General features: G+C 48.1%; 1 protein-coding gene across 10 annotated transcripts in view; it reads left to right on the top strand.

Annotated features, from left to right (window-relative positions):
- Positions 1–27677, top strand: part of GOLGA2 (golgin A2) — a 410097-nt gene that overhangs the window by 143347 nt on the left and 239073 nt on the right. For all 10 annotated transcript variants that reach the window (XM_085614120.1, XM_085614119.1, XM_085614117.1 and 7 more), the window contains one exon: positions 2050–2088. In XM_085614120.1, coding sequence (XP_085470246.1) covers positions 2050–2088 — 39 coding nt within the window. The remainder of the gene's footprint in view (positions 1–2049; positions 2089–27677) is intronic.

Here is a 27677-nt window from a genome sequence, read left to right as displayed (position 1 = left end):
ATAGTCCTCACAAGATTAATGGGCCCTCCTTTTGAACCCATGCATACATATGAGCCACAGTTTCTCTACTGGGAAAACCGCTTTACTCATTGCAATCACTTCACTGAGGAGAGTGGGTGAACTACAGGCACTAACCATAGAAGAACCTTTTTTCCAACTACACCGCGACAAAGTGGTTCTTCGTACTAACCCAATATTTCTACCTAAGGTAGTATCTGCCTTTCACATCAATCAATTTCCCCAACCGGATTCTGTAGCAGCACGTGCTCTACATACCTTAGATGTCAGAAGAGCCCTTTTATATTTATATTGAAAGACCAAATTCATTTTGCAAAACCAAACAACTTTTTGTTGCTTTTGCACCACCACACAAGGGCAATCCTATCTTCTAGTCAGGTATTGCAAGATGTATTGTTAAATGTATTCAAACTTGTTATGCAAAAGCTAAAAGAACTTTAACTGTACCCCCTAGAGCGCATTCCACTCACAAAATGGGGGCTACTATAGCTTTCTTTGGAAGCCTCCCCATAGTTGACATTTGTAAAGCTGCAACATGGTCTACACTGCACAGATTCACCTAGCACTATTGCGTAGATGTGTTAGCCAGACAACAAGCTAATGTAGGCCGGGCAGTACTTAAAACACTTTTTCAGACAACTTCATCAGCTGCAGGTTCGCCATCGCTTTGGGAGAATACTGCTGTTTAATCTATGCAAAGCATGTGATCTACAGCTCACATGCCTCGACAAATGTTACTTACCCAGTAAACATCTGTTCTTGGCATGTACAGCTGTAGATTCACATGCACCCACCTCCCTGGGTACCTGTAGCTGCTGCAGTCCTCTCTTTTATTATACATACATACGCATAGTCATTGCTATTCTTTATTACTAACTCCATTCTCACCCTCTGCGGGAAAACAATCTAACAATGGAGTCGATGCCCATGCGCACTATCACCGGAAGGAGTCGCCACCTACCTCGTGATTGGAAAAGACTTCTTCGAAGAAAAACAACTTGCAAACATCCGGACCCAACACTAGATGACAGGAGTATGTAAAGCTTGTGAATCTATAGCTGTACATGCCAAGAACAGATGTTTACTGGGTAACATTATCCATATATTTCTTTATTGAGATTTTCAAAAAGAAGTGTCATACATGTATCAGCAATATCGGAAGCTATTATAACCAACGGTGCAGCGCTTAGTGGTGCGACAGATCCAGTGTAGCATGCCAACATCTACTTCTTATCCCTATACATTTAGCTACATTATAAAACCATTCATAATCACATCCCTACAGTTATGCGAAATTTAAAGAACATGCGTCCTGGCCCATATTTGGCCTTGCCCATTAAAGGACAAGGGCACGCATAAAAGGCCTATCATCATCAACTCGCGTTCACAGGGTCTGCTGGGCAGTGCCACATTGAGGTATGAGAGACCAGTGCATACTTTACTGGTGGATATCGTAACCGCGCATTTGTGGTGTTGTGACAGTCGAGGCAGATCTGCACCGGAAGCATTTCATGCCTGAGTGAGAAGGTGAGCCCTCAAGGGGTCCCAAGTCTCTGGGGTGAGATCTAGGGGTCCGATGTGGTCAGTGGTCCTGCCAATAAACTAGATCGTTCAGCCAATCTTTACATTTGTGCGCTCCTCTTGTCCATCATCTACAGGCAACTCCAGTAGCAAACTCAGTGCCACATCCTTTCGGTAGGCCCGTTCTATCCCTGCTGCATGACCCAGGAGAGCTGTGAGCGGGTTAAGGGTATTGCTTTGCCCTAGCATGATAGTGAGGGCTGTTTCTATATCCTGCCAATATGTCTGGACTTGGGGTGGTGGGCTTTCCAATGTTGGAATCTTATTTCTAGAATTAACGTGTTGCTTGATATTAGTGTTTGTTACTGTGGCACTAGATCCAGCTTCTGCATGTCCTGCTTGGCCTCCGACTGCGCTCTTCCCCAGTTTACACTTGCCTTTTTGAATGTAAAGCAGGTTCAATGCATCCGCGTTTATTATTAATGCTCTTGTTGTCCTTTCTTGTTACAGAAGCAGCAGAACCTCGAGGTGACCAGTCAGCTAGAGAAGGTAAGATGATCTAGCCTGTCTTCTGGGGCTATTGTCCTAGGGAAGGAAAGGAAAGTCCGAAAAAGACGGAGGCAGGTTAGAGGGGCCCAAAGGGAGATCAGGACGGAGTGGACCAGAAGAAAAGGGAGCTGTCCATTAGGTTTTTGACTGGGGAATTTCAGAGTGATCAAAGTAAGCTATAGCAGAGTGGCAGGGTGAGAGGAATCAGTTTACAGTCGGAGCTGGGGAAGTGGGGAGAGTGGAAGAACTGAAGGTAGCTTTAGATGAGAAAGGGCTAGCCAGCAGGGTCTTGAAGGGAACAAGTGGGTAGTGGAGGAGAAGAAAAGGGGTAGCCACAACCTCTCTAGAGGCAACACTGCACAGTGACCAAAGGAGAGCTTAAAAAAAGACTTGAGGGAGAGAGTGAGCTACTTCTCTTCAGAGCAGGAGAAAAAGGCAGAATGGAAAAACCAAAGATGGCTATAGAGAAGCAGTGAGGAGACTAGGAAGAGAGTCCCTGAATGGAAAGAGTCTGGAGTGAAAGATAAGAAAATTGAACAGGCCACTATCTCTTCATAGCCAGCACTGCACATGAACCAAGGAGATCGTAGAAGAAGAGGCCAAAGTGGACGAGTAAGCTGCTGGTCTTTAGAGCAGGAGAAAAGGACAGAATGGAAGGACTAATGGTCTCTACAGAGAGCAGTGAGGGAAAGAAGAAGGTCTCAAAACTTTTCATTGGGGCCTCCCAGTGAGGGTTGCACTGTGACTTAAGGTGGCTACAGTGTAGTGGGTAAGAAGAGCGAATAAAGAAGCAAGAGCAGGTTTGTGGGCACAGACGAGGAGAAGGAGGCTGAAAGCGGCAAGCCTTCTTGGAAGTTAAATTGGTAGTGGCATAAGTGATGCTAACTCTTTCTCCCCTCCCTCTATTCTAAGGCTCTTTCTCTACACATTCCTCGATCACCCTCAGCTTTCCACTCCCTCCTCTCTCAGGTCTCTAAAAAAAAGTATTTGTTCTCTCCCCTTGTTGCTCACATTCTCCTCATCTCACATGCCCCCTTAACTTCCACCACTCCCTCACCTCATCTATGCCTCTCCAACTGCACCTTCCTTGCTTCACACCTCCACTTAATGCTTACTCCTCCTCTCACCTGCTCTGTTCTCTTCCACTCCTTTTGCCTCACCCTGCTCCTACTCTCTTCCAAAAGATCCTCTCTTCTACCTCTCTCCCACTTTTTCAGCGTAAATGTCACCCTCTTGTTTTCCCTTTGTTCTTCACCAACCTACTTCCTTCCCTCACCTCACTCCAGGTTTTTGCCTCCTTGCCTCCTTTTATACTACTGTTCTAATCACCGCCACTACACTCTCTTTCTTTCTCTCTCTTTCTCTTTCTTTCTCTCGCTCTCTCGCTCTCTCTCTTTCTCTCGCTCTCTCTCTCTCTCTTTCTCTCTCTCTCTCTCACTTGCTAAATCCTTATCTATATCCATTTCTCCTGCTCTAGTCCTCCGTTCCACTCTCTCTCTCACTCTGTCCTCCCTGTCGTGCTCGCTCTTATGGCACCTTCTTCGCCCTCCCACCCACTGTCTTTCATTCTGCACCCCTAGAGCTCCCTGGTCCTCTGCCAGTTCAGCGATTATTGCACTTATCCTCTGGTCTGGATTACCTGTGCAACCATTGTCAGTGCAGTTCTATGTAAAGCGATGTTCTACCCCTCGGTGCTACATACAATTATTAGAACCATGGAAGAGGGGGCAGGCTTGGGAGCATTGCATCATGGTGCTCCATGATCAGAGAGCACGGAGGGGGGAGCGGTGATGGAGGAGAGCCTAGAAGGAGTGGGCTTGGAGGAGTCTGCTAGATGTTGGTCGTTGACCTAAAAAGTCTGAGATGGAAACAGTGAATGAAGAATGTGATGCCTCATATTGGGTTCCTAGGGAAGTAACTGTTACACTTGTGGTCGATTACCAATGGTGTGCTGGGGGGCAGTACTGTTCGCTCACTCTTAATAACTAACTACTGCCTCTAAGCACTTGACTTGCTCATAGTAGCACTGTTGAGCAGGGAAGGCTTATGCCAGGAAAGGGGGTGTGAGGTTATAAAAGTCTGAAGCAGTGTGGCATCCACTAACGAGTAATAATTTCAGACAGTTCTTCACATCCTAGAATTTTGTTTTATCAGCAGGTAAGTAAGGATTTTACAATCTGAGCACAGGTAGATCGAAAAACCCGAGATGCATCAGTCACAGTTTCAGTCCGAAAAGCCTGCGCCTAAATCCCCGCAGGATTGTTGTAAATACCTCCTAGGGCTGTTCCAGGCAGCCATGGGTGACCAGGTGTATGGCTTTGGGTCTGGGTAACATAATCACTGGACTGTCCATTCAAAATGGTGGGTGGCTAGGATGCCTTGTGTGGTCAGGGGGGAAAGAGGGAACATACTCTGGGAATCTGCGGCTGTAGTCAAGATTTTCCAGTGGGAAGGACACCTACACTGGGCAAAGTCTGGACTGCTGACCAGAACCACGGACTCGCGACTGCAGCTTCAGTTTGTTAAATTTCTGGAACCATAATGGTTGGGAAGTAGACTCTAATGGTTTTGGAATCGTGGTTATCTCCTCCAACCAATGTTAAGATTTCTCAAAACTCCTACAGATGGCTGGGGTCTCTCCTATAGGGCAAACTGACATCGTCCTCGACCCTTTCTGCACCCCTCGGAAGCTGTGGAATGCAGGGAGGGTCTGGGACCATGCCTGCTTGAATTTTATGAGGGAGATGGAGTAGTTCCTTGAGGCTGCTGTGGATGGTTCTTGGACTGCATTCTGGGATGATCTCCTTGTTCTTGAGTGATCTCTCTATATTGTTGTATCCTCCATGCTATTCCTTCCAGTCAGCTGAGCCTTGGCTGCTGCTGTTTTCTCCTGGCAGGTGCACTCCAGCTCTTCAATTCCTACAGCGAGGCTACTGTGCCATGGGCTTGGATGTAGGCCCACTTTAGAGGCAGAACTGCGCGCACACCCACACGCACGTGCAGACTCGCCCGCACAAACATTGACGCCTGCACGAAGGTGCAGGCACACTCTTATAGGGCACACGTTTATAGGCACATGCATACACACACACGCAGGCACACATACAGTCTGGCACATGCTTACACGCAGAAACAGGTAGACATGCTCACATGCACACACACTCACCTTCATGTATGCAAAGACAAACGCATACTAGTTCTCTCCCTCTTCCCCCTCTTTTATCCTCCTCCTTGACATCAGGAATGTAAACGAACCTCAGTTTCATGAGACTGATCTGACTTCAGTCGAAAAGAGCCTTTAGGCATTCCCCCACAAGGACACAGATAAGAAATTTCACTATCCCAGACTAAGAATTACGCCTGGGTAGAGGGACAGTAGTTACCCTGACAAAAAGGATGCTCTTTGTTCTCGACTTTGACATTGGAGCCCACCTCTGATATCTTGAATTTCTAGAAACCGGAGAACACTTTAATGATTGTCAAGCTCACTGAGGGGGACTGCACCTGACAGAGAATGTTTTGTGACAGGATGCTACAGCTTTACAAAGCCGTGTGGGAGACTTTCGTCCCAACAACAGATGAAACATCTCGTCTGCACTCTTGCTAGGTCATTATTGTAGCCAAGCATTTTTACATACTTGGAGGTGCTAACTGAAGCTTGATGTCTCACCCAGATTGGAAATATTTAGCGCATCCCACTGAAGTGAATGAGTCTCACCCAGGAGAGCTACACATCTGAAGAGATCTTTTGGCAAGGGCCTGTCTGTATCCTCCTCGCTGGCCGCCCCAACAAACGGTCTTTGTGCTGCGTTCTCTTGCTCCTGAAGTGAAAGGTTTGAGAGGGATTCGTGTGATCTTTCCTTGTCAACGGTTCTTATGATGGACCTTGTGGAGGTCCTAATGATGGACAGCGCTCCCAGTGTGATGTTCTCTCTGATCTTCCCTGCTGTTATGTTATGTTAACATTTCTTATAGAGCGCACATACACAGATTGGTTTCTTGTCGCTAACCTAGCATATTGCTGGAGCCCCATGTGTTTGATCATCTACTGGGTTCTAGACATAAGCTTGGATATATGACCAAGTCTTGAGAAGCCCCCTGAATCTAGAGAATTCAGTGCAGGTTATGATGTCCAAGGGAAGAGTATTCCAGAAACTGGGTGCCAATACTGCAAACCTACAGCCACCTAGTAATTTCTGTTTGTAAGAAGGAATAATTAGGAGGGCTTATGAGCGGAGCGCAAGCTCCGGGAAGGTATGTATTTTTGAACAAGCCGGGATATGAATGTTGGGCTGGCACCATGCAGGGACTTAAAAATTAGGCAGCCAATTTTAAATGCACATCTTTGTAGGATAGGAAGCCAATGTAATTTTTCCATTATGGGTGAAACATGTTCCCATCTGGGTTGCTGAAATATCAGCCTGGCTGCCTGAGTCTGCACCAACTGCAATCTTTTAGTGAGATATAGAGGGATGCCGAAATATAAAGAGTCAGTACAAAAGAGGGTGGTGATGGACGGAGCATCAGAACCAATCAAACACTCACACCCAGTCAACAGATCTGGGTTTGATCCATCACCGTTCTTTAGCCCACTCTGCCCCCCCCAGTTCAGACATGGCCATATGCAAATCAGTCTGACCCTGTGCCTCATGGGAACAGTCCAGCCCGAACTGCCAAGCCATGCCTTCCTTGGACCGGAAACAAGCTTCCTAGGACCGGTTTCTGGCATTTCAGCCGTCTTCAGCCAGGCTTGCTTGAATCCAGTGGCAAAGTGAGCAAGGGACTCACGTCTGGGCATACCCTGCCAACTTATGGCGAACAAAGCAGTACAAAAGGGGGTGGTGATGGACGGAGCATCAGAACCAATCAAACACTCGCACCCAGTCAACAGATCTGGGTTTGATCCATCACCGTTCTTTAGCCCACTCTGCCCCCCCCAGTTCAGACATGGCCATATGCAAATCAGTCTGACCCTGTGCCTCATGGGAACAGTCCAGCCCGAACTGCCAAGCCATGCCTTCCTTGGACCGGAAACAAGCTTCCTAGGACCGGTTTCTGGCATTTCAGCCGTCTTCAGCCAGGCTTGCTTGAATCCAGTGGCAAAGTGAGCAAGGGACTCACGTCTGGGCATACCCTGCCAACTTATGGCGAACAAAGCAGTACAAAAGGGGGTGGTGATGGACGGAGCATCAGAACCAATCAAACACTCGCACCCAGTCAACAGATCTGGGTTTGATCCATCACCGTTCTTTAGCCCACTCTGCCACCCCAGTTCAGACATGGCCATATGCAAATCAGTCTGACCCTGTGCCTCAATATAAAGAGTCGGCATAATCCAGGTGTGAAATTATCATGGCTCAGACCACCTGGATCAGAGATTCCTGAGTAAGTGATCTTCTTATTAGGAGTTACTGCTCCTATCTGTGATTTCATAGTGCGGTCACTGTTGATGATCACCCCTAGACTCTTGGCTGAGTGGGAAGGAGTGGGGGGCATCGTGTGCAGTGTGTATATATATATATATATATATGTATATATATATCTTTCCACAGTTTGTCTCCCTTGCTTGGAGGCGCACTCAGGAATCAAGCAGGACCCCATCTTTTGTTAGAGTCCTTTTATTTTAGCAAACCGGCATTCTTTTAAACCATTACAGATGCCCTACGCGTTTCAGTGCTGCTTGCACCTTGTTCACGGGCTGGTGTGCTATTTCCTGGCAGATTCACGAGGGCGCCAGGTCAGCTCCTTTAAATATCAGTTGCTTGCCCCCTGGTGGGCTTGCTTCGGTGCAAAAAAAATAAAAAGGCATTGTGGAGCTTGAAGTCTTCCTTCGTGTACTGACGCCCTACAGTGATTGCTGTCATCAATAGCAGGTCAGCTCCTTTAAATATCAGTTGCTCGATTGAAATGAAGGACTATTGATGACAGCAATCACTGTTTTGCTAGGGCATCTGTAATGGTTTAAAAGAATGCCGGTTTGCTAAAATAAAAGGACTCTGTAACAAAAGATGGGGTCCTGCTTGATTCCAGAGTGCGCCTCCAAGCAAGGGAGACAAACTGTGGAAAGATATATATATTCACTGAAAAAACCATAGGTTTCACACACGTTATAGTTAGGAATTATCATTTACAAAACCTTGCAAATTCACTTAAAAAACCATAGGTTTCACACATGTTATAGTTAGCTGTACATTTCACTCGTAAAAAACCAATGAAATTCCACGTTATAGTTAGATCAGGTAACTATAACTTGCGCACCCACAATAAACTGCTGATGACGTCACATAGTACATCACTCATGACATGGTCAGTGACATCACTCATGACATCAATGATGACATCTGAAATTACACATTGTGGATTGCGGTTGCGCAAGTTATAGTTACCTGATCTAACTATAACGTGGAATTTCATTGGTTTTTTACGAGTGAAATGTACAGCTAACTATAACATGTGTGAAACCTATGGTTTTTTAAGTGAATTTGCAAGGTTTTGTAAATGATAATTCCTAACTATAACGTGTGTGAAACCTATGGTTTTTTTCAGTGAATTTGTACGTTTTTTTAAATGCTAAGTTATGTATTTATTTATTTTTTTTCTGGTTTTTCACTATGCGCACACCCTGCGCGCACGGTGCGCTTCGCGCGCCGTGCGCGCGCTGTGGGCGCTTGGTGCGCGAACGTTGCGCAGTCCATGCCGTGCGCGCCTCGCCTTTTTTTACGCAGTAACATTTGTTTTTTTCTCCCTTGTGGGTCCTTTCATTTATTTAATAAATGTGATTGTTACTTCTTTATTTATTTATTTTTATTTTTTTTGCCGTGCGCGTACGGTAAGCTTACCGTACGCGTACCCCGCGATTTTTAAAAAAAATTATTACATTTATTTTTCGTACTTTTGGGTCCTTCTTGGACCCCCTGACAAACACTAGGGGGTCTGCAACTCTCTTCGTTGCCCCCGTTTCACGTTCCCCACCTTTGTTTCTCAGTGCGAGAGACAGAAAATGGCGGCCGACACTTCCTGATTTCGACCGATTCGAATGTTTACAGTCATGTAACCACCAATCAGAATTGAGCTCGCACACGGCACCGTACGCGTACGGTAAGCTTACGGTAAGCGCACGGAGCGCGCTTACAGATATATATATTGATTTAAATGCTATTTTCTCAGGACCTACTGAACAGATTTACACCAGACCTACAAAAGGCACATCCTTGACCTGAGGACTACCTCTCTGCCAAATTTCAAGTAATTCTGTTCAGCCGTTCGGGCTGTAGCTGTGTCTAAAGGTCCTATGGAAATATGCATGGGGAAAACGCGTTTTGGGACCCCCCTTTTTTCTCAGCCCCCGCTTGACGAATCCCCCCGAGACTTTCAGGGTAGGAGCGGAGCGTAGCGCCCCATTAGTTTTGAAAATTTCGTGAGGATTCGTCGACACACGTTATTGATGCCGCCAGGCCGCTCGGACGCTTCGTTTCTTCTATAATGGATGTTACTTACTTGCCTTGACGAACACGTTGAGAGACTGCTAATAACGGGATTCTCTCCCTTAAAGACAATTTTTATGTACTTTGGATTTTCACGCGACTGGCGGTACAAGGTTATTTTTGAACGTGGCTGTTTTATTTTGAAGAGAGATATTACTATTCTGTGCAGTCCGACTGACCCTTTATTGACCCTACCGGGTTGGAATTATCACCGGTAGTGGGCATCTACTGCTAGTTTGGCATTAGCTTCAGCCCTGAAGATTCGTGGTTCACACTCCCCACGATGAAACACGTGTCGGCTGGTTATGCTCATTAAACGGAAATTTCTAATCCTTTATGAATGTTTTCTTTGTTGCATTGCTCTTACCTGTATCGACCAGTGACTATATAATTGTATGTGTGCACAGGACCGGTCTTTTGCTTAATTCTGTTCAGCCGTTCGGGCTGTAGCTGTGTCTAAAGGTCCTATGGAAATATGCATGGGGAAAACGCGTTTTGGGACCCCCCTTTTTTCTCAGCCCCCGCTTGACGAATCCCCCCGAGACTTTCAGGGTAGGAGCGGAGCGTAGCGCCCCATTAGTTTTGAAAATTTCGTGAGGATTCGTCGACCGGCGCCAAAGTTATTCCAAATAGAATGTTGCGGATTTCCTATGGCGACCGCCAGTAGATAATATATATATATATATATATATATATATATATATATATATATATATATATACACACAATTCCCACAAGTAAGACAACGCAGCCTCAGTGAAAACAAGACTAAAACAATGCTTCAACAAATTGCCTTTGCACCAATAGAAATGTACTGTTTTTATTCTTTTATATACACTTATAGTAAGAAAAAACAGGAGACCAAAGAGCCACTCATACTCACTTTATCAAACTGCAATGCAATGGACAAGGCCTTGTTAGCCCATAGGCTGCATTGGAAAAAACACATAGCATAAAAATGAAAAACTCACACCGTGCTTTTAAGGCAGCCATGACCCCTAGCTTCTCATCATGCCTCAGGGGTGATAGTTAGGTCAGTTCTTCTTTCCGGCTCCATCAGGCAGGACCCTGAAGTTTCAGCTCTTACTTTTTTTTGCCTTTTTGTCTAACATTTCCTCTTAAAAACTTTAGTTCCCTTTCACTCTGGTGGTGAGGAGCTGCCATTTCCCGACAGAATTTTGTCTTTTTTTCTGTCAAAAGATGCCTTCTCTATTTGATCCTTGCCCTTCTTGTGGCAAAAAGGCTAGAACTGATTCCCATTCTGTTAGTATTCTCTCTCTCTCTCCCTGAGACGCATGCTCCTGAGAACTGCCACCATTGCAAAAACCTTTACAGGCGTTCTTTCAAGGATAGAGAGAGGATTCACCTGTATGGCCCCTCAGAAAAGCAGAATTCCGCTACTTCCAGAAGATCTCCATGAAGGCATAAGAAAAGGAGAACAAGATCTACCTCCAGAAATAAGATCCCTATATGTTAGGCGGGGAACATGGCGGCTGGCCGCAGGTCTCTCATTGGATGCACTCGCGCTGAGAGTGCTTCGCCGTCCTGTCCCCTGCTACCGCTAACGTTTACTGTCAACCTGGTGCGCTCCGACTGCCTCCGACCTCCTCGAGTCTCTGGCCTGCTGACCCTGGCCACCGGCGTGGAGGGCAATTGTGGATGGTGCTGGAGTCTGGGTGCGGCTGCTGTTTCTTAATGCGGGTCCCATGTTGGGAGGGCGTGGCAAGGGAGCTGCGTCGTTGCTGCAGGGTGGTGCTTCTGTTCTGGGTTGGCAGAGCTGGCACATGCTGGGGCACGCCTGAGGCCTCCTGCTACACCAAGTTATCTACGAGGCATCCTACAGTAACCTATGGTAGGGGACAGGCAAGCCCTCTCCCCCCAGGAGGTAGGAAGGGGCAGGCCCTATTTTAAAAAGGATGGTGGGGCCAGTTGAGACACTACAGGATGGGTCGTGGCTGAGACCCCTGACTATATTAAGGCAACAGCAATTTTTCCTGCAGCGACCCTCTGTGATAAGGTTGATGGGACCCAGTGGACTGTTCTAGGCCAGTAGGGGGGGGGGGGCTCTTCTGTTTATGCAGAAGGGCAAGAACCCCCAGAATAGCAGCATCTTACCTGTGGGAAAAGTCTGTAGATACACCCTTGGCACTATGGGGCGGGTGGTCCCAATAACGCCAGCACCAGGATTAGCACCAACCCTTCCACCTAGCGTGCTGGCACATGAGAATATTACAGCTATCACTGCTAAGGTTCAGAGCAAACTTCCTGGGCGGACTGGGAATGAGAGGGGGTTAGGTGGTCAAATGGAGAAAGCTGGGCTCACAGGTGCCGGCAAGAGCCCCAGGAGCAGAGGCAGGGGAAGGAAGACACCACAACCTAAAGTGGGAGTTACCCCATCACTAAAATCATACTATAAGGTGGTAGCTTCCCCGGCCCCAGCCACAGAAGACATTGCAAAGGGGGACATCAACCCTACCAGAATGGAGCAAAGGGCTATCCCAGCTTTAGAGGTCAATACGACGTCCCCCTTTCCCCCTCCTCCCCCGGCGGTCATATTCCTACACCAGCTGTTGGAAACAGCTCCCAAGGGACAATTCCAATGTCAAACAGATTTAAAGTTTTGGATGAGCATGAAGAGGATAAGCAGCACGAGCAGGAGAAGTCTCCATATTCGGATACAGATATCAGACTCTCTCCCCATGCAGTCTCAGAGGCTTCTTTGGTTTTTATCCTTTTGGCCCTTAAGGAGGAGATGAAGAGTAGGTTCACAATATCCGAGCAGAATCAGGTGGCGATACAGGCCTCCTGTGCTGCCTTAGCTCAGAAGCTTGAAGTCTCTGCCAGAACTAAAATTTTGGAGCAGGAGATCCTAAATGGAGCAAGCCATCGATGTGAACACTGCAGGTTTGAGTCGGCTAGTCAGGCAAAATAAGGAGATGAAAGAAGACCTAGAATGCCTGGAAAACCACTCACGTAGGAACAATCTTAGGCTTCTTAATGTACCAGAGTCTGCTGAGGGTTCAGATATTAAGGCCTTTGTGGTCTCGCTGCTGCAGGAAATGGTTTTAAAAAACAGGCTGGACATCAATCTCACTTCTGAGATCGAATGGGTTCATCGAGACCCCTTTAAGAGGAACCCTGGGAGGCAGAAACCTAGGAAGATTTTAATTAACTTCCTCACCTATACAACCGAGGAGGCGATTCTGACCATGGAGTTAAAAGAAGGCTCTTATTCTGCTGGATCCCACTCGTTCTCTATAAGATCAGACGTCACCCATGCCACTACTCAGAAACATTGTGTATTGGGGAAGAGGATGGAGGAGCTGAATAAACTGGGAGCCAAAGCTCTGTTAAAATTTCCGGCCTCGCTCCGTATAATGTGGAATAACCACATCTATAACCATTGCTCAGTTGAGGAAGTCGATGCCCTGATTGATGAAAGGAGCAGGTCCTTAGGAAAGTCGGGAGGTTGGGGCGAGGGTAGGCCTGACATATCGCATATTATATTCTACCGATGAGGGAAGACCGCTAGGCTTTATGCCTATAAAGTCAGGGAGGGTTCCCCAGGGATGGGGGAAGAGAAGGGCACGGGGTGGGGTTGGTGGGTGGATGGCTGGATGGGCACAAGGTGGGGAGCAGTGTAAAAAAAAAAAAATAATGTCCTCTAACTCCAGAATGTATGGAATTACTGTGCTGGTTCAATGCAGTGCTGACATTAAACCATTAAGATGATGGGAGCTAATGAGTTAACATTCTTATCTTGGAATGTCAACAGGCTTGAGTGTAAGTGTTGGCAGAGGTTGGTAATTAAATACTTGGAGGAGAGTAAAGTGCATGTATTTTTGCTCAAGGAAACCCACTTAGATACTAACGAAAGCAGAGCCTTATTCTCAAAACATCCCTGGATAGAGTGCTTTTTAGTCTCCGAGCAGGTTGCGCACTGTAAGGGTGTTGCTATTGTAATAAGACTGGGGCAGGATGTGTTATTAAATCCTCTAAAATTGATAAATCCGGGAAGTGGATAATTGCCACCGAGGGATGCGTAGGGGCAGAGCTAGTTTGTGCCTCCTTTCACGGGCCCAACGTTGACCATCCTTCCCATCTAATCTAGAATGGAACCCAATGGAAGCATCATCTCCAATAGTAAGCGGGGGGACTTCAATGTTTTACTGGACCCTACACAAGGTAGGTCTAACAGAAAGAGCTATGTTTATGCCCTCCGTCTGCACCAGACCCTGAAGAATATGCTGCATGATCTGGCGCTTTTAGATGTGTGGGGGTATAGAATGGGAGCCAGCCAAGGCTTTACGTTTCACAGTAAAAGGTGCGGCCACTTCTCCAGGTTAGACTACGTCTTTGCGGACAGCGCTATTATAGAGGCAGTAACAACAATTTGCATCCTCCCTGGTCATATTTCAGATCATGCTGCAATCAGCATGTCCCTAGTGGGATATGGTAGAGTGTCTAGGCCAAGATGGACATTAAAGAGGGCCATCCTTACTGATTCTGAGATGGGTGAGGCACTAAAGTGGGCAAGTGCTGCTTATTTTAATGACCACAATGGGTCCACCTCCTAAGATGTTGTGTGGGATGCCTGTAACGCATATATTAGAGGGGGGTTGCAAAATCTGGCATATGTTCAAACAAATGGCGAGAGATCAAGTCTAAAGGAAATTGAAGATAGACTGGGAACGCTGGAGGCTGACGTTCTCTGGGCTGGTTTGGGGTCAGTTGCTACAAGGGAGCAGGTACAGAGACTCCTAGAAGAGGCAAGGCAAGACTACAGGATCAGAGTGAATCAATAGTGTAGTGCGCAGTGGCAAGCCAGCTGTATGCAGAATTTTGAGTATGGGGAAAAGGCAGGTGCGTTGGTGGCATGGAAAGCTAGAGCAGACGGATCAAGGAATGTCATCAGACAATTGGTTGTAAATCCGAGAGGAGATGTCTCCGATAGAACGGAGGACATGCAAGCCTGTCTAGTACCCTTATTCTCTACCCTATACGAGGAGGAGACCTGTCCCAAACAAAACCTCCTCAGAGCTTGGCTAGGCAAGATACAACTGCTAAGTCTAACAATGGAGAGTCTGGAGATACTTGAAGCCCCTATAACTAAGGAAGAGATCCGTTTAAGCCTAGTTAAGAGTAGGAACGGTAAGGCTGCGGGTACGGACACCCTCCTGAATCAAGACTATAATTTATTCCTAGAGAAACTGGTCCCAGTCTTTGAAAACCGGTTTAACTCAATATACAGACAGGGTGGACGTGTCCCAAGATCTTGGAAGGAGGCCACAATAGTTCTCATCTTGAAACCCTCCAAGGACCCTAGCATGGCCGATTCCTATCAACCAATCTCCCTGCTAAATACGGATTATAAAAGCTTTGAGTATTTTAGCGGGGAGATTGGCTAAGCTTGCCCCACAGTTGATACATCCAGATCAGAAGGGCTTTATCCCTAAGAGGCAAATACAGGAACAGACTCGACAACTTATCGCACAATAGATCTTGCTAATGAGCGTTCGCCGCCTGGCAGCGGTCGCTATGGATTTGACCAAGGCCTTCGATCGAGTGTGTTGGGTGTTTCTCTGGGAGGTCATGAGCTATGGGGTTTGGCACTGGTTTTCTATATACACTTCAGTGCATGTATGAGGGTGCATCGGCTAAGATCCTCTTAAATGGCATATTGACTTCCAACTTTAGTATATCAAGAGGGACACGGCAGGGCTACCCTCTCTCACTCCTATTGTTATATATATAACCTCTGGCCCAACTTTAGCTCTCCACCTTATTGCAGTAAAGTCGCGCTATATACAGACGACCTGTTGATCTACACAGCAGATCCCACCACATCTTTTCCGAGAGTAGAATAACTTCTTGCGGGATTTGTGGCCCTCTCAGGATATTCAGTGAATACCTCTAAAACCAAGGTAATGTTTTGGAATGTTAAAGACTGGGGAGGGAGAGTGAGCCCAAACTTGAGATATTTGGGGATTTCAATCATGGATGAGGTAGATAAAATCCCTCAGATTAATCTGCAAAGAGTCGCCAGAGAAAAAGATTTCTTAGTCGCTAGGTTGAAAAATCTCCCATTAACCATTTTTGGGCGTGTCAATTTGATAAAAATGGTGATCCTCCCTAAATGGACTTACCTTTTTAATGCTATTCCGCTTGTGTTTCTAAAATCGGGTATCGACGAAATTCAGGGGAAGGCTGTCAGTTTCATTTGGGCCTATAAGAGTGCTAGATATGATGAGAGAGTTGAGCGCGGAGGGATTTCTCTATAAGTTTGGTGCCCCAGATTTTTTAAGAAAGTCTGATTAAAAGTAGTGACATGTGCGCTGAATGTATGGTACAAGATCAGGAGAATGTGGGGCCTAGGTTATTATTCAGATTTGACCCCAGTTTGGGACTCCCTGGTACCTCGATATGCCTGAAAGACCGCTTAAGTCTCCCACTCAGGAGGGCAGGTATCACAACATGGGCAGATCTGATGACTACTGAGGGGTTGTGTCCTTGGGAAGTCTTAAAGGCAAAAACTGGAAATGATCTGTCCAAGTTAAATGTATCCAACGGTCTTCTTGGTTTGCGGCCTAAAAACAAGAGATAGGGAGGTGACTGGGAGCTAGAGCTTCTTCTCCAAGACACAAGTCCTAAGAGTTAGGAGGTTGCAAGGTGGTATGAGAAACTTTTGGAGGCTGAGGAGAAGAAACGATCACCTCCCCACCTTGTCTGGAGAGGAGACTCCCAGGAGACGGACCTCAAATCAGTTTGTGATAACTCCCTGAGGCTCCTGTATTCCACCATCAAACCAGCCAACTTGAAGAGGAATCATTTTTTCACCATTAACCGACTCTACTGGACACCATTCAAAATCGCGAAGTTTGCCCCCCAGCCTCCCACCAAGTGTAATAGGTGTGGTTGTGGGGAAGCCAAGTGTGTACATATTTTTTTTCAATGTACATTTTTTTTTTCAGTGTCCCAGGTTAAGTGACTACTTGGGAGGAATAGAACTATCTTTGACAGATATTCTGGGTTTGGAGTTTAGTTAGAATGCATCACTCGTTGTTTGTGGAGTGGACGAGATAACAAGCAACCTTCTGAAGCGACCGCAGAGAGGGCTGATCTTCTATCTGATATTAACTGCTAGAAGAGAAATCTGTAACAAGTGAAGGGACCCCATACCCCCGAAAGGTGAAGATTTGGTTAAGGTGGCTGTTACGGTATGGCGGCTAGATCAGGGCTCAGAAATATGCCATCCACTGACTGTGTGGTCTGACTTCTCAATTTGGTGCAGTTCCTTGGGAACTGCTATACATTCCAATGATTACACCAAGGCACCGACAGAGGTGAAGGTCCTGTATGGTGTCAGGACCCCGGGAGAAAGCAGTTCCCGCACGGCAGAGAGATCGATTGCGCGGTCTCCTGAGAGTTGCAAATGCTTCTGGTGGTATGAAGCTCAAAAAAGAAATCTCTATCTGTTCTCTTTTGGTGTCTGGATTGGTGTCAAAAATGCCTCCAGCGGCGAAGAAAAGCAGGCTGACATCCCAGGTCTGTCCGTCGACGTTGCCACCGACGCTGCTAAAAGCGCTGCTCGTCATCTAAGACAGCGGTAAGATCGAAGTCTGTCTGTCGGCGCTCACCGGCGACACAAGACAGATCACGGCGACCATTTGGCATTGGACTAGCGCCCTCTGTTGACGTCAACCAGGCGATGGTCAATGTCGAGGAGTCAATCTCTGTTGCCGTTGACACCACGCTCAACGTTGAGACATTGGTCTCCGTTGCAATACAAAGACATTCAACATTGAGACGAAGTCCTCCATTGATGTCAACCTTGCGGGGTTCAACATCAAGGCCTCGGTCCACACGGACATCATACCGATGACAATCAAATGTCTGGACAACGTTCTCTGTTGACATCGCCCCACACGACATCGAGGCACCGGTCTACGGCTGCACCACTCCTGACGTCGAAGCGCCAGTCTGTCGGCGGCTCCACTCCCGACATTGAAAATTAAAATCCTATCAACGTCTTCCGAGCACTCGATGCTTGTGCAAGACTTGCCTCGGGTACAGCATGGTTCAACGTCGAGGCACTCATCCCGGTCAGCTTCGACGCACCGATCTCCACCAGACAAGCACTCGATGTCTATACCTTCAACATCGAAGAGCCTCTCAGCGTCTACAGGACTGTCTAAGGGCTTGACGCTGACTCCATTGCCGTTGAGAAGAGGATCTACTTCAAGGTCTTCACCGCAGGTGTCTGTCGACATCTAGTAGTTCCGGCTCTCTGTCTCCTGATTAGTTGGACGCGAAAGGGGACACTGTTGGTGGCGGATCCTACTGCACAGCAAGAGCTCCGAAGATCCTCTTTTGTGACCTGACTCCCAGATGGTCACAAAATGGATGCTGCTGCTGGGCGTCCTTCCAGCGAGGGAGGCTTGGACAATAGGTTTCCTGCCTCGGGAGGTGCGAGCACCACCCTAGACAGGATTTAGTGTATTGGGGCAGGGAGGGTTGAATGAAACGAGACACTGCCTGGGGCACACAAGGTGTCCCATGCATAGTCCCAGCTCTGGCGCGAAACTGGACAAAGGAAAGGGGGTGTAGCCACTCCCCTTCCTGGTCCCACCCATAGGAGGGACCTTGCAGGTAGCCCAGCCCACTAGCCCAGTATATTAGTAGCTAGTTGGGCCCTGCTAAATTAGATTAACCTGAATCTGCAACTTGAACAGAAACTCTGGACCTTCGACATTCGACCTCAGGAAGAAGACTGAAGAAATCTCCCTTGTGGCCAAGGAGTGACCACCCTGGGCAACCAGGCACCATCCAGCGACCGCTGCTTGCTTTGCGACTGAATCCTACGAGGGACGACTGCAGAGACTGACCAGCGCCGAGACTTCCAGACACCTCTGAACCAGATCCACATCTCCAGCGAAGCTTAGACCCGTGGAGGCGACGAGGTACGTGGGACCGGCGACTTGGGAAAAGTGGCTAGTAACTGACTAGCGCGACTTCCGATGCTCCCTCGAGGCCGTGCTTGGGGAATTGAGAAGCCCCACTCCCGAGCACCATCTGCAAAGAAGACCAGCTCCCCACACTTCACGTGTTCTGCGTGGGGCCCTTCTGCACCTGTGTTGCTCGACGTGTTGTCCGGTTGCTGGCCCGTTGGCTAGTAGCCTCTGCGACGACGAACCTTTGTTTTCATCTTGCTGGTCCGGCTCCTCCAGACTGGCACCCGCTCCTCTGTGAAAGAGAAGCACCCCAGACCTTCCTGGTCTGCACCAGAAGCAAGTCCTCCATCCTGCGTGGGTTCCGCTTGCCAGGGCTTGTTGGGACCTGACTCGACTTCGACGCCGTCGACAGCAAGAGCCTTCGTGGGACAGCTCACCTCCTGGTCCTGGTCGTTCTCGACGTCTCCTGGTACCCGTGGCTGCTGCGACAAGCCTCGCCTCTTCACTTGCATCTTCACGACATCGCCTGGTTCCTTCCTGGTTCCTTCCCGGCTCCTGGCTGGTGACCTAGACTCTGTCCCTTCTTCTTGCAGGTTCCTTCCTTTTTGATCCCCACCTTGGGATCCACCGGACACTCTTCACTGACCGCCTGTCAGCAACTTTCCTTCAGGCATCCATAGAAGTCCACGACGAAACCCGACGCAAGTTCACACCTATGCACCGGCAGCCCGTGGGCTAGGTATCTTGGGTACTTCGGTGCTCACAGGGGTATTGACTATCCTAGGGTCTAGTTTCCGAGTCTCGACTTTCTAGCTATACCAGAAGTGTCCTAAAACTGCTTATTTCTAACTGCTAGTGATTCTATAGACTTTTACGCATTACGCGTGAGTGTTTCCACTCTGCACCTGAATCCCGTGGGCCTCCCACTTCCTAACTGTTGGTAGTATAGTGTAGCCCCAGCGATTCCCTAGGCCTATCCTGTGTTCGTGACAGAGGTCCTTATACCACTTACTTAGTATATGGTTTGCGTGGCCCCTAGGGCCTAACTGTATTACTTACCTGTGTGACTTAATGTATGCTTAAATAAGACTGTGTTGTACTTACCTCGAATCTCATAAAGAGTGCTGAGGGTTTGACTAGAATAAATACATTCTATTTTTATATATATCTGTTGTGGTGTCTTTTCATTTGGTATTCAAGGGATTACATATGGTATAACAGCTGGCTTCACATGCCATTCATAGTTTAGCCTGAGTCTGCTCTTGTCCATGCTACCACTAGGATAGCTGGTCTATAAGGTTGACTTTACAACCAATCACCATAAGGGTTGTTTGGACTGATACAAGGTGTACACTAGAATTAGTGACATCATATATCAGGCCAACTTCTCACATTGGTGAGCAGCGGTTGGGATCTAAGCTTGCTGTTGTAATACCATTGTAATCTTGAGATACTAAATTGAAAGATCACACAGATATTGTTTAGGTACATATAACATAGATTATAAATACTTAAGTTCTACTGGACTTAGTTGTTGTAGGTTGAAGGGCCTAGCACACCCTGACTACAACTACTAGAGAGGTTTAGTAGATACAACTAGTGTAGGTAGGTGCACACACCACACCCTCACTAGATCATGTCTCTGAGAGGAGATCAAGGTGATTCTCTCCCAGGAGGGGTAGATCTTAGAAAGATCCCCTCTAGATATGATACCCTAACTTTTCAGGAGATGAGACAATTGTGTACCTCCAGAAAGTTAAAACAGGGTTCAAACCCTACCCTCATTCAGCTAGTAGAGATCCTAGAGGAGTATGATGCTCTTAGGGCCTCCCAGGCTAGTACCCTAGGTACAGGTGAGGGTCTACCCACTACAGATGAGTCAGATGGGACTTCAGATGAGGAGGTACTTAGCCAGGCTAACTTGAGCTTGCATGGGAGTCTGAATGGGGCCCCCCCATTCAGACCCCCAAGTGGACTTAACCAGAGAAACAGGAGAGACCGATCCCCTTCAAGGGAATCCATCCACTCCCATGTCTCTAACCGCTCCAATGCCTCTTCTCACAGGGGAATGACTTCCCCACAGAGAAAAGAGCATGAAGCCAGAATGAGGGAAGCTAATCTGAAGATTGAGAGGGAAGAACTTGCCCTTGCCAAGGAGAAGCTTGCTCTGGCCAGAGAGCAGAAGTTAAGTGGGTTAGAACCCACTGGTGGCAGCAATATCCCTAAGGATAGAGACAGGACCTATGATAATAGAAACCTGAGCAAGATTGTCCCTCCCTACAAGTGTGGGGATGACATCCACAAATGGATAACTGCTTTGGAGAGAGCTTGCAAAGTACAGCAGGTACCCCAAAGTCAGCGGCAGCTATCTTGTGGCTCTCCTTCTCTGAGAAAGGTAGAGACAAGCTCCTCACAGTTAGTGATGAGGATGCTGACAATCACACTGTCCTGAAGAGTGCTCTGATTGATGGGTTTGGCCTAACCACTGAACAATACAGGTTGTTGTTCAGGGATACCCAGAAGACACAGACTCAGGACTGGACTGACTTTGTAGATTGTGCCACTAAGGCTCTGGAAGGCTGGTTATTGGGTAGTAAGGTTAAGGACTATACAGGATTGTATAATTTGATCATGAGAGAACAAATCTTTAATAACTGTCAAAACCAGCTGTTGCATCAACACTTGATTGACTCTGACCTAACTTCTCCCCAGGAATTGGGAAAGAAGGCAGATAGGTGGGTCAGGACTAGAGTTAAGCAGAAAAATCAGAACCAGGGCGGTGATCAGAAAAAGGCAGACCAGAAGGGTAATGATCAGAAACAAAAAGACCAGAAGTCTTCACCAGGCCCCCAAAAGGCTCAGGGGGAGGGTGGTTCCAAAAAGGATAAGAAAAAAGATGGCCAAAAGAAACCATGGTGCAACTATTGTAAGTCAAACTCTCATTGGTTTAGTGAGTGCACCAAAAAGGATAAGCCCCCAGCCACCATTGCCCCTAAGGCAACTGTACCCCCTAGTCCAGCTGTAAGTGATGGTTCCCAGCAAAAGGGTGTAGTAGGGTTAACCCTGGGAACTGAGGAGGGTCCTGGCTTAGTCAGGATACCTACTCAGGCTGTTCTGATCTGTGATGGGGACATAGCTTTTTCCTCTACTGTAGGCCCCAGTAACCTGGGCAAGTACAGACAGACTCCTTTTATCAATGATAGAATGGCTCAGGCCTACAGGGACACTGGGGCTAGTGTCACAATGGTGACACCTGCCTTTGTGGACCCTGGACAGATCATGCTAGTTGAGAACTACCTAGTGACCAACGCTAGCAATGCCACTACCTCCCATAGTGTGGCAATTGTTAACTTCTCCTGGGGAGGGGTAACTGGCCTCAAAGTTGTTAGTTCAGACCTTCCTGTGGAGTGTCTGTTGGGAAATGACCTTGAAACTTCAGTTTGGTCTGAAGTGGAGTATAGGACCCATGCAGAAATGCTTGGGATAGATGCACATGTCCCTGCTGTGACCAGGTCACAGGCCAAAAAGTGTAACACTGAACAAGTGCTGGATCCTGGGACAATGGACCAGACACAATCCAAGAGAAAGAGCAGTAGGGTAAAGGCTGTGCCTTCCCCCCTGCCTCAGGTGGTGGATCAGCCCTTCCAGGAGGATGATTCTGAGAGCCCTAAAGGAACTGTCCTAGAAGAACTGGAACCTGATCAGGTTGAGTTTCTTCGGACAGGGGGACCTTCAAGGGCAGATCTGAGGCAGGCTCAATTAGACTGCCCCTCTCTTGAACCCCGCAGACAGCAGGCTGCTGCTGAGGCTGCAGTGAATGCTCAAGGTACCCATAGAGTGTATTGGGATGAAGGGCTGCTGTACTCAGAGGCTAGAGACCCCAAGCCTGGTGCGTCCAGGAGGTTGGTAATACCCTTGAGTTTCAGAGGCTTCCTTCTTACCTTGGCCCATGATATTCCCCTTGCAGGACACTTAGGCCAGAATAAGACTTGGGACAGGCTTGTCCCTCACTTTCCCTGGCCTCATATGTCAGAAGATACCAAGGAGTTTTGTCGCTCCTGTGTCACCTGCCAAGCCAGTGGCAAATCAGGTGGCACCACAAAGGCCCCCTCATACCACTATCTGTGGTGGGGGTTCCCTTTGCGAGAGTGGGGATAGACATTGTAGGACCAATGGACCCCCCTACAGCATCTGGGCACAGATTTATACTGGTGATAGTGGACCATGCCACCAGGTATCCAGAAGCTATTCCCCTGAGCACCACAACAGCCCCTGTTGTGGCAAGAGCCCTACTTGGAGTCTTCTCCAGAGTGGGTTTTCCAAAGGAAGTGGTGTCTGACAGAGGTGCCAACTTCATGTCAGGATATTTGACTGCAATGTGGAAAGAATGTGGTGTCAACTACAAGTTCACTACACCCTATCACCCACAGTGCAATGGGCTTGTGGAGAGATTCAACAAGACCCTAAAGGGAATGATAAAAGGTTTACCAGACAAGCTTAGGCGAAGATGGGACATCCTTTTACCCTGCCTTCTGTTTGCTTACAGAGAGGTCCCACAAAAGGGGGTTGGCTACAGCCCTTTTGAGCTTTTGTTTGGGAATCCTGTAAGAGGACCCCTATGTTTAGTAAGGGAAGGATGGGAGAGACCTCTCAGACAACCCAAACTTGATATAGTGGATTATGTACTTGGTCTTCGCTCCAGGATGGCAGACTATATGAAGAAGGCTTCTAAAAACCTTGAGGCAAGCCAAGAACTCCAAAAAGCTTGGCATGACCAAAAGGCTGTGCTGACTGTTTACCAGCCAGGGCAGAAAGTGTGGGTGTTGGAGCCAGTGGCCCCAGCAGCACTCCAAGACAAATGGTCTGGACCCCACACTATTGTTGAGCAAAAGGGAGAAGTCACCTACTTGGTGGACCTTGGGACTCCCAGAAGCCCCCACAGGGTGCTTCATGTCAACAGATTGAAGGCATATGTTGACAGGGCAGACATGGGCTTACTCATGGCTACAGATGAGGGGCAGGAGGAAGAGAGTGACCCTCTCCCAGACCTGTTGACTCAGAACCCTGATGATGGCTCAGTTGATGGTGTGGTCTTTTCTGACAGCCTCACTGTCCATCAGCAACAGGACTGCAGACAAGTTCTGCAATCCTACAGACATATGTTCTCTCTGACCCCAAGTCAGACAAACTGGTGCACCCATGAGGTGGACACTAGTGACAGTCTGCCTGTGAAGAGTAAAATCTACAGGCAACCTGACCATGTCAGGGACTGCATAAAAGTTGAGGTACAAAAGATGTTGGAGCTGGGAGTCATTGAACCTTCAGAGAGCCCTTGGGCTAGTCCTGTAGTCCTTGTGCCAAAGCCTCACACCCAAGATGGTAAGAGAGAGATGAGGTTTTGCGTGGATTACAGAGGTCTCAATGTTGTCACTAGGACAGATGCCCACCCAATACCTAGGGCAGATAAGCTCATTGACAGACTGGCAGCTGCTAAGTTTTTGAGCACATTTGACCTGACAGCAGGCTACTGGCAAATCGGACTAGCTGAGAATGCAAAGGCCAAAACTGCTTTCTCGACCCCAGGAGGACATTATCAATTTGTGGTAATGCCCTTTGGTTTGAAGAATGCACCTGCCACTTTCCAAAGGTTGGTGAATCAAGTCCTTACAGGCCTGGGTGACTACTGTGCAGCTTATCTTGATGATATTGCTGTCTTTAGCTCCACCTGGGAGGATCACCTGGTCCACCTGAGGAATGTTTTAGAGGCCCTGCAAAAGGCAGGCCTCACTATCAAGGCCACTAAGTGCCAGATAGGGCAGAGCCAGGTTGTATACCTGGGCCACCTAGTCGGTGGGGGTCAGGTTCAACCACTGGAGAGCAAGATCCAGACCATAAAGGACTGGACTCCTCCAACTACCCAGACTCAGGTCAGAGCTTTCTTGGGCCTGACTGGGTACTACAGAAAGTTTAAGAACTATGGGTCCATTGTGACACCACTTAATGACTTGACCTCTAAGAAGATGCCAAAGAAAGTTCAGTGGACAGTGAGCTGTCAAAAAGCATTTGATGACCTGAAGCAGGCCATGTGCAGTGCATCTATTCTGAAAAGTCCAGACTACTCCAAATAGTTCATAGTCCAGACAGATGCATCTGAGTTGGGTGTGGGAGCTGTTAATTCACAACTGAATGTAGATGGTCAAGACCAGCCCATTGCTTTTATTAGTAGAAGGCTGACCCCTATAGAGAAACGTTGGTCAGCTATTGAGAGGGAGGCCTTTGCTGTGGTTTGGGCCATGAAGAAGCTGAGGCCATACTTGTTTGGCACTCACTTCAAGATTCAGACAGACCATAAGCCCCTCTTGTGGCTAAATCAGATGAAGGGTGAAAATCCCAAACTTCTTAGGTGGTCCTTTTCCCTACAGGGGATGGACTTCACAGTGGAACATAGACCTGGGACTGACCATGCCAATGCGGATGAACTCTCCAGATATTACCACTTAGAACATGAAGACTCAACTGGTCATGGTTAGTTTAATGTCCCTAAGTTTTGGAGGGGGGGGGGGGGGTTGTGTAGGAGAGTAGGGTCTGCTTTCTATGGTCACCCCCACTTTTTGCTTTTGCTTCACTGGTTTTCGACTTGGATGTGGCTGTGGGCCTGCTAATCAGACCCACAGCCCAGCTGTTCTCTCTCTAAACTAATACTATGTACTTTAGGTGCATAACCCAATTGGATAGGATCACCTTATTGGCCCCTGTACGGTGTACCTTAGGTACCCAGGGCATAGGTGTACCCTAGGCCTACCAGGGGCTGCAGCATGTAGTATGCCACCCCTGGCCTGGCCTTCCATTATGACACAACTGGCTGATCACTCAGCTGGGGCAAGGTCGTGTAATCACCCCTTGCTTAGGTGTAGTATTCCTATACCTACCTTATATATAGACACATGTGTACCTATCAGCCACTCCTATGGCAGGCCTTAACAATCCTGGAGGCAGAGTGCTTGGTAACCTGTGAGATGGTGCTCTAGCATGAGCTGAGCCTGTCTGCAGCTTTCGGAACCATGTCCTTATAGCTGTTGTATGATATAGCCTACCGTATACTCTTAAAGTACCTTATAATCTTAAACGGTTATGGTAACTATGGTTTGGCTTTATCGAAACATGTCGTGTAAGGTGTCTAACACTTTGGAATAATACCCCCATACCATTTCTGGCAATGAGGAAATTATTCCTCCCTTCTAGAGGGAGAAGACATGTTGAAACTTACCCGGTTAAAGTTAACCAGAGCCCCAGCATCACAAAATGGATGCTGCTGCCACAGACACAAGTCTGACCTCCTGCTGCTGGGAGTCCTGCCAGCGAGGGAGGCTTGGACAATAGGTTTCCTGCCTCGGGAGGTGCGAGCACCACCCTAGACAGGATTTAGTGTATTGGGGCAGGGATGGTTGAATGAAACGAGACACTGCCTGGGGCACACAAGGTGTCCCATGCATAGTCCAGTTCAAACCGGTGCTGGGGCACTCCAGCCCCAGCTCTGGCGCGAAACTGGACAAAGGAAAGGGGGTGTAGCCACTCACCTTCCTGGTCCCACCCATAGGAGGGACCTTGCAGGTAGGCCAGCCCACTAGCCCAGTATATTAGTAGCTAGTTGGGCCCTGCTAAATTAGATTAACCTGAATCTGCAACTTGAACAGAAACTCTGGACCTTCGACATTCGACCTCAGGAAGAAGACTGAAGAAATCTCCCTTGTGGCCAAGAAGTGACCACCCTGGGCAACCAGGCACCATCCAGCGACCGCTGCTTGCTTTGCGACTGAATCCTACGAGGGACGACTGCAGAGACTGACCAGCGCCGAGACTTCCAGACACCTCTGAACCAGATCCACATCTCCAGCGAAGCTGCGACCCGTGGAGGCGACGAGGGACGTGGGACCGGCGACTTGGGAAAAGTGGCTAGTAACTGACTAGCGCGACTTCCGAGGCTCCCTCGAGGCTGTGCTTGGGGAATTGAGAAGCCCCACTCCCGAGCACCATCTGCAAATAAGACCAGCTCCCCACACTTCACGCGTTCTGTGTGGGGCCCTTCTGCACCTGTGTTGCTCGACGTGTTGTCCGGTTGCTGGCCCGTTGGCTAGTAGCCTCTGCGACGACGATCCTTTGTTTTCATCTTGCTGGTCTGGCTCCTCCAGACTGGCACCCGCTCCTCTGTGAAAGAGAAGCACCCCAGACCTTCCTGGTCTGCACCAGAAGCAAGTCCTCCATCCTGCGTGGGTTCCGCTTGCCAAGGCTTGTTGGTTCCTGACTCGACTTCGACGCCGCCGACAGCAAGAGCCTTCGTGGGACAGCTCACCTCCTGGTCCTGGTCGTTCTCGACGTCTCCTGGTACCCGTGGCTGCTGGACAAGCTTCACCTCTTCACCTGCATCTTCACGACATCGCCTGGTTCCTTCCTGGTTCCTTCCCGGCTCCTGGCTGGTGACCTAGACTCTGTCCCTTCTGCTTGCAGGTTCCTTCCTTCTTGATCCCCACCTTGGGATCCACCAGACACTCTTCACTGACCGCCTGTCAGCAACTTTCCTTCAGGCATCCATAGAAGTCCACGACGAAACCCCACGCAAGTTCACACCTATGCACCGGCAGCCCGTGGGCTAGGTAACTTGGGTACTCACAAGGGTATTGACTATCCTAGGGTCTAGTTTCCGAGTCTCGACTTTCTAGCTATACCAGAAGTGTCCTAAAACTGCTTATTTCTAACTGCTAGTGTTTCTATCGACTTTTACGCATTACGCGTGAGTGTTTCCACTCTGCACCTGAATCCCGTGGGCCTCCCACTTCCTAACTGTTGCTAGTATAGTGTAGCCCCAGCGATTCCCTAGGCCTATCCTGTGTTCGTGACAGTGGTCCTTATACCACTTACTTAGTATATGGTTTGCGTGGCCCCTAGGGCCTAACTGTATTACTTACCTGTGTGACGTAATGTATGCTTAAATAAGACTGTGTTGTACTTACCTCGAATCTCATAAAGAGTGCTGAGGGTTTGACTAGAATAAATACATTCCATTTTTATATATATCTGTTGTGGTGTCCTTTCATTTGGTATTCAAGGGATTACATATGGTATCACAGCTGGCTTCACATGCCATTCAGTGTTTAGC

The sequence above is a fragment of the Triturus cristatus genome, chromosome 1_2, assembly GCF_964204655.1.
Source record: "Triturus cristatus chromosome 1_2, aTriCri1.1, whole genome shotgun sequence".
Classification (NCBI taxonomy): Eukaryota; Metazoa; Chordata; class Amphibia; order Caudata; family Salamandridae; genus Triturus; species Triturus cristatus.
This window is presented reverse-complemented; position numbering and strand designations above follow the sequence as displayed.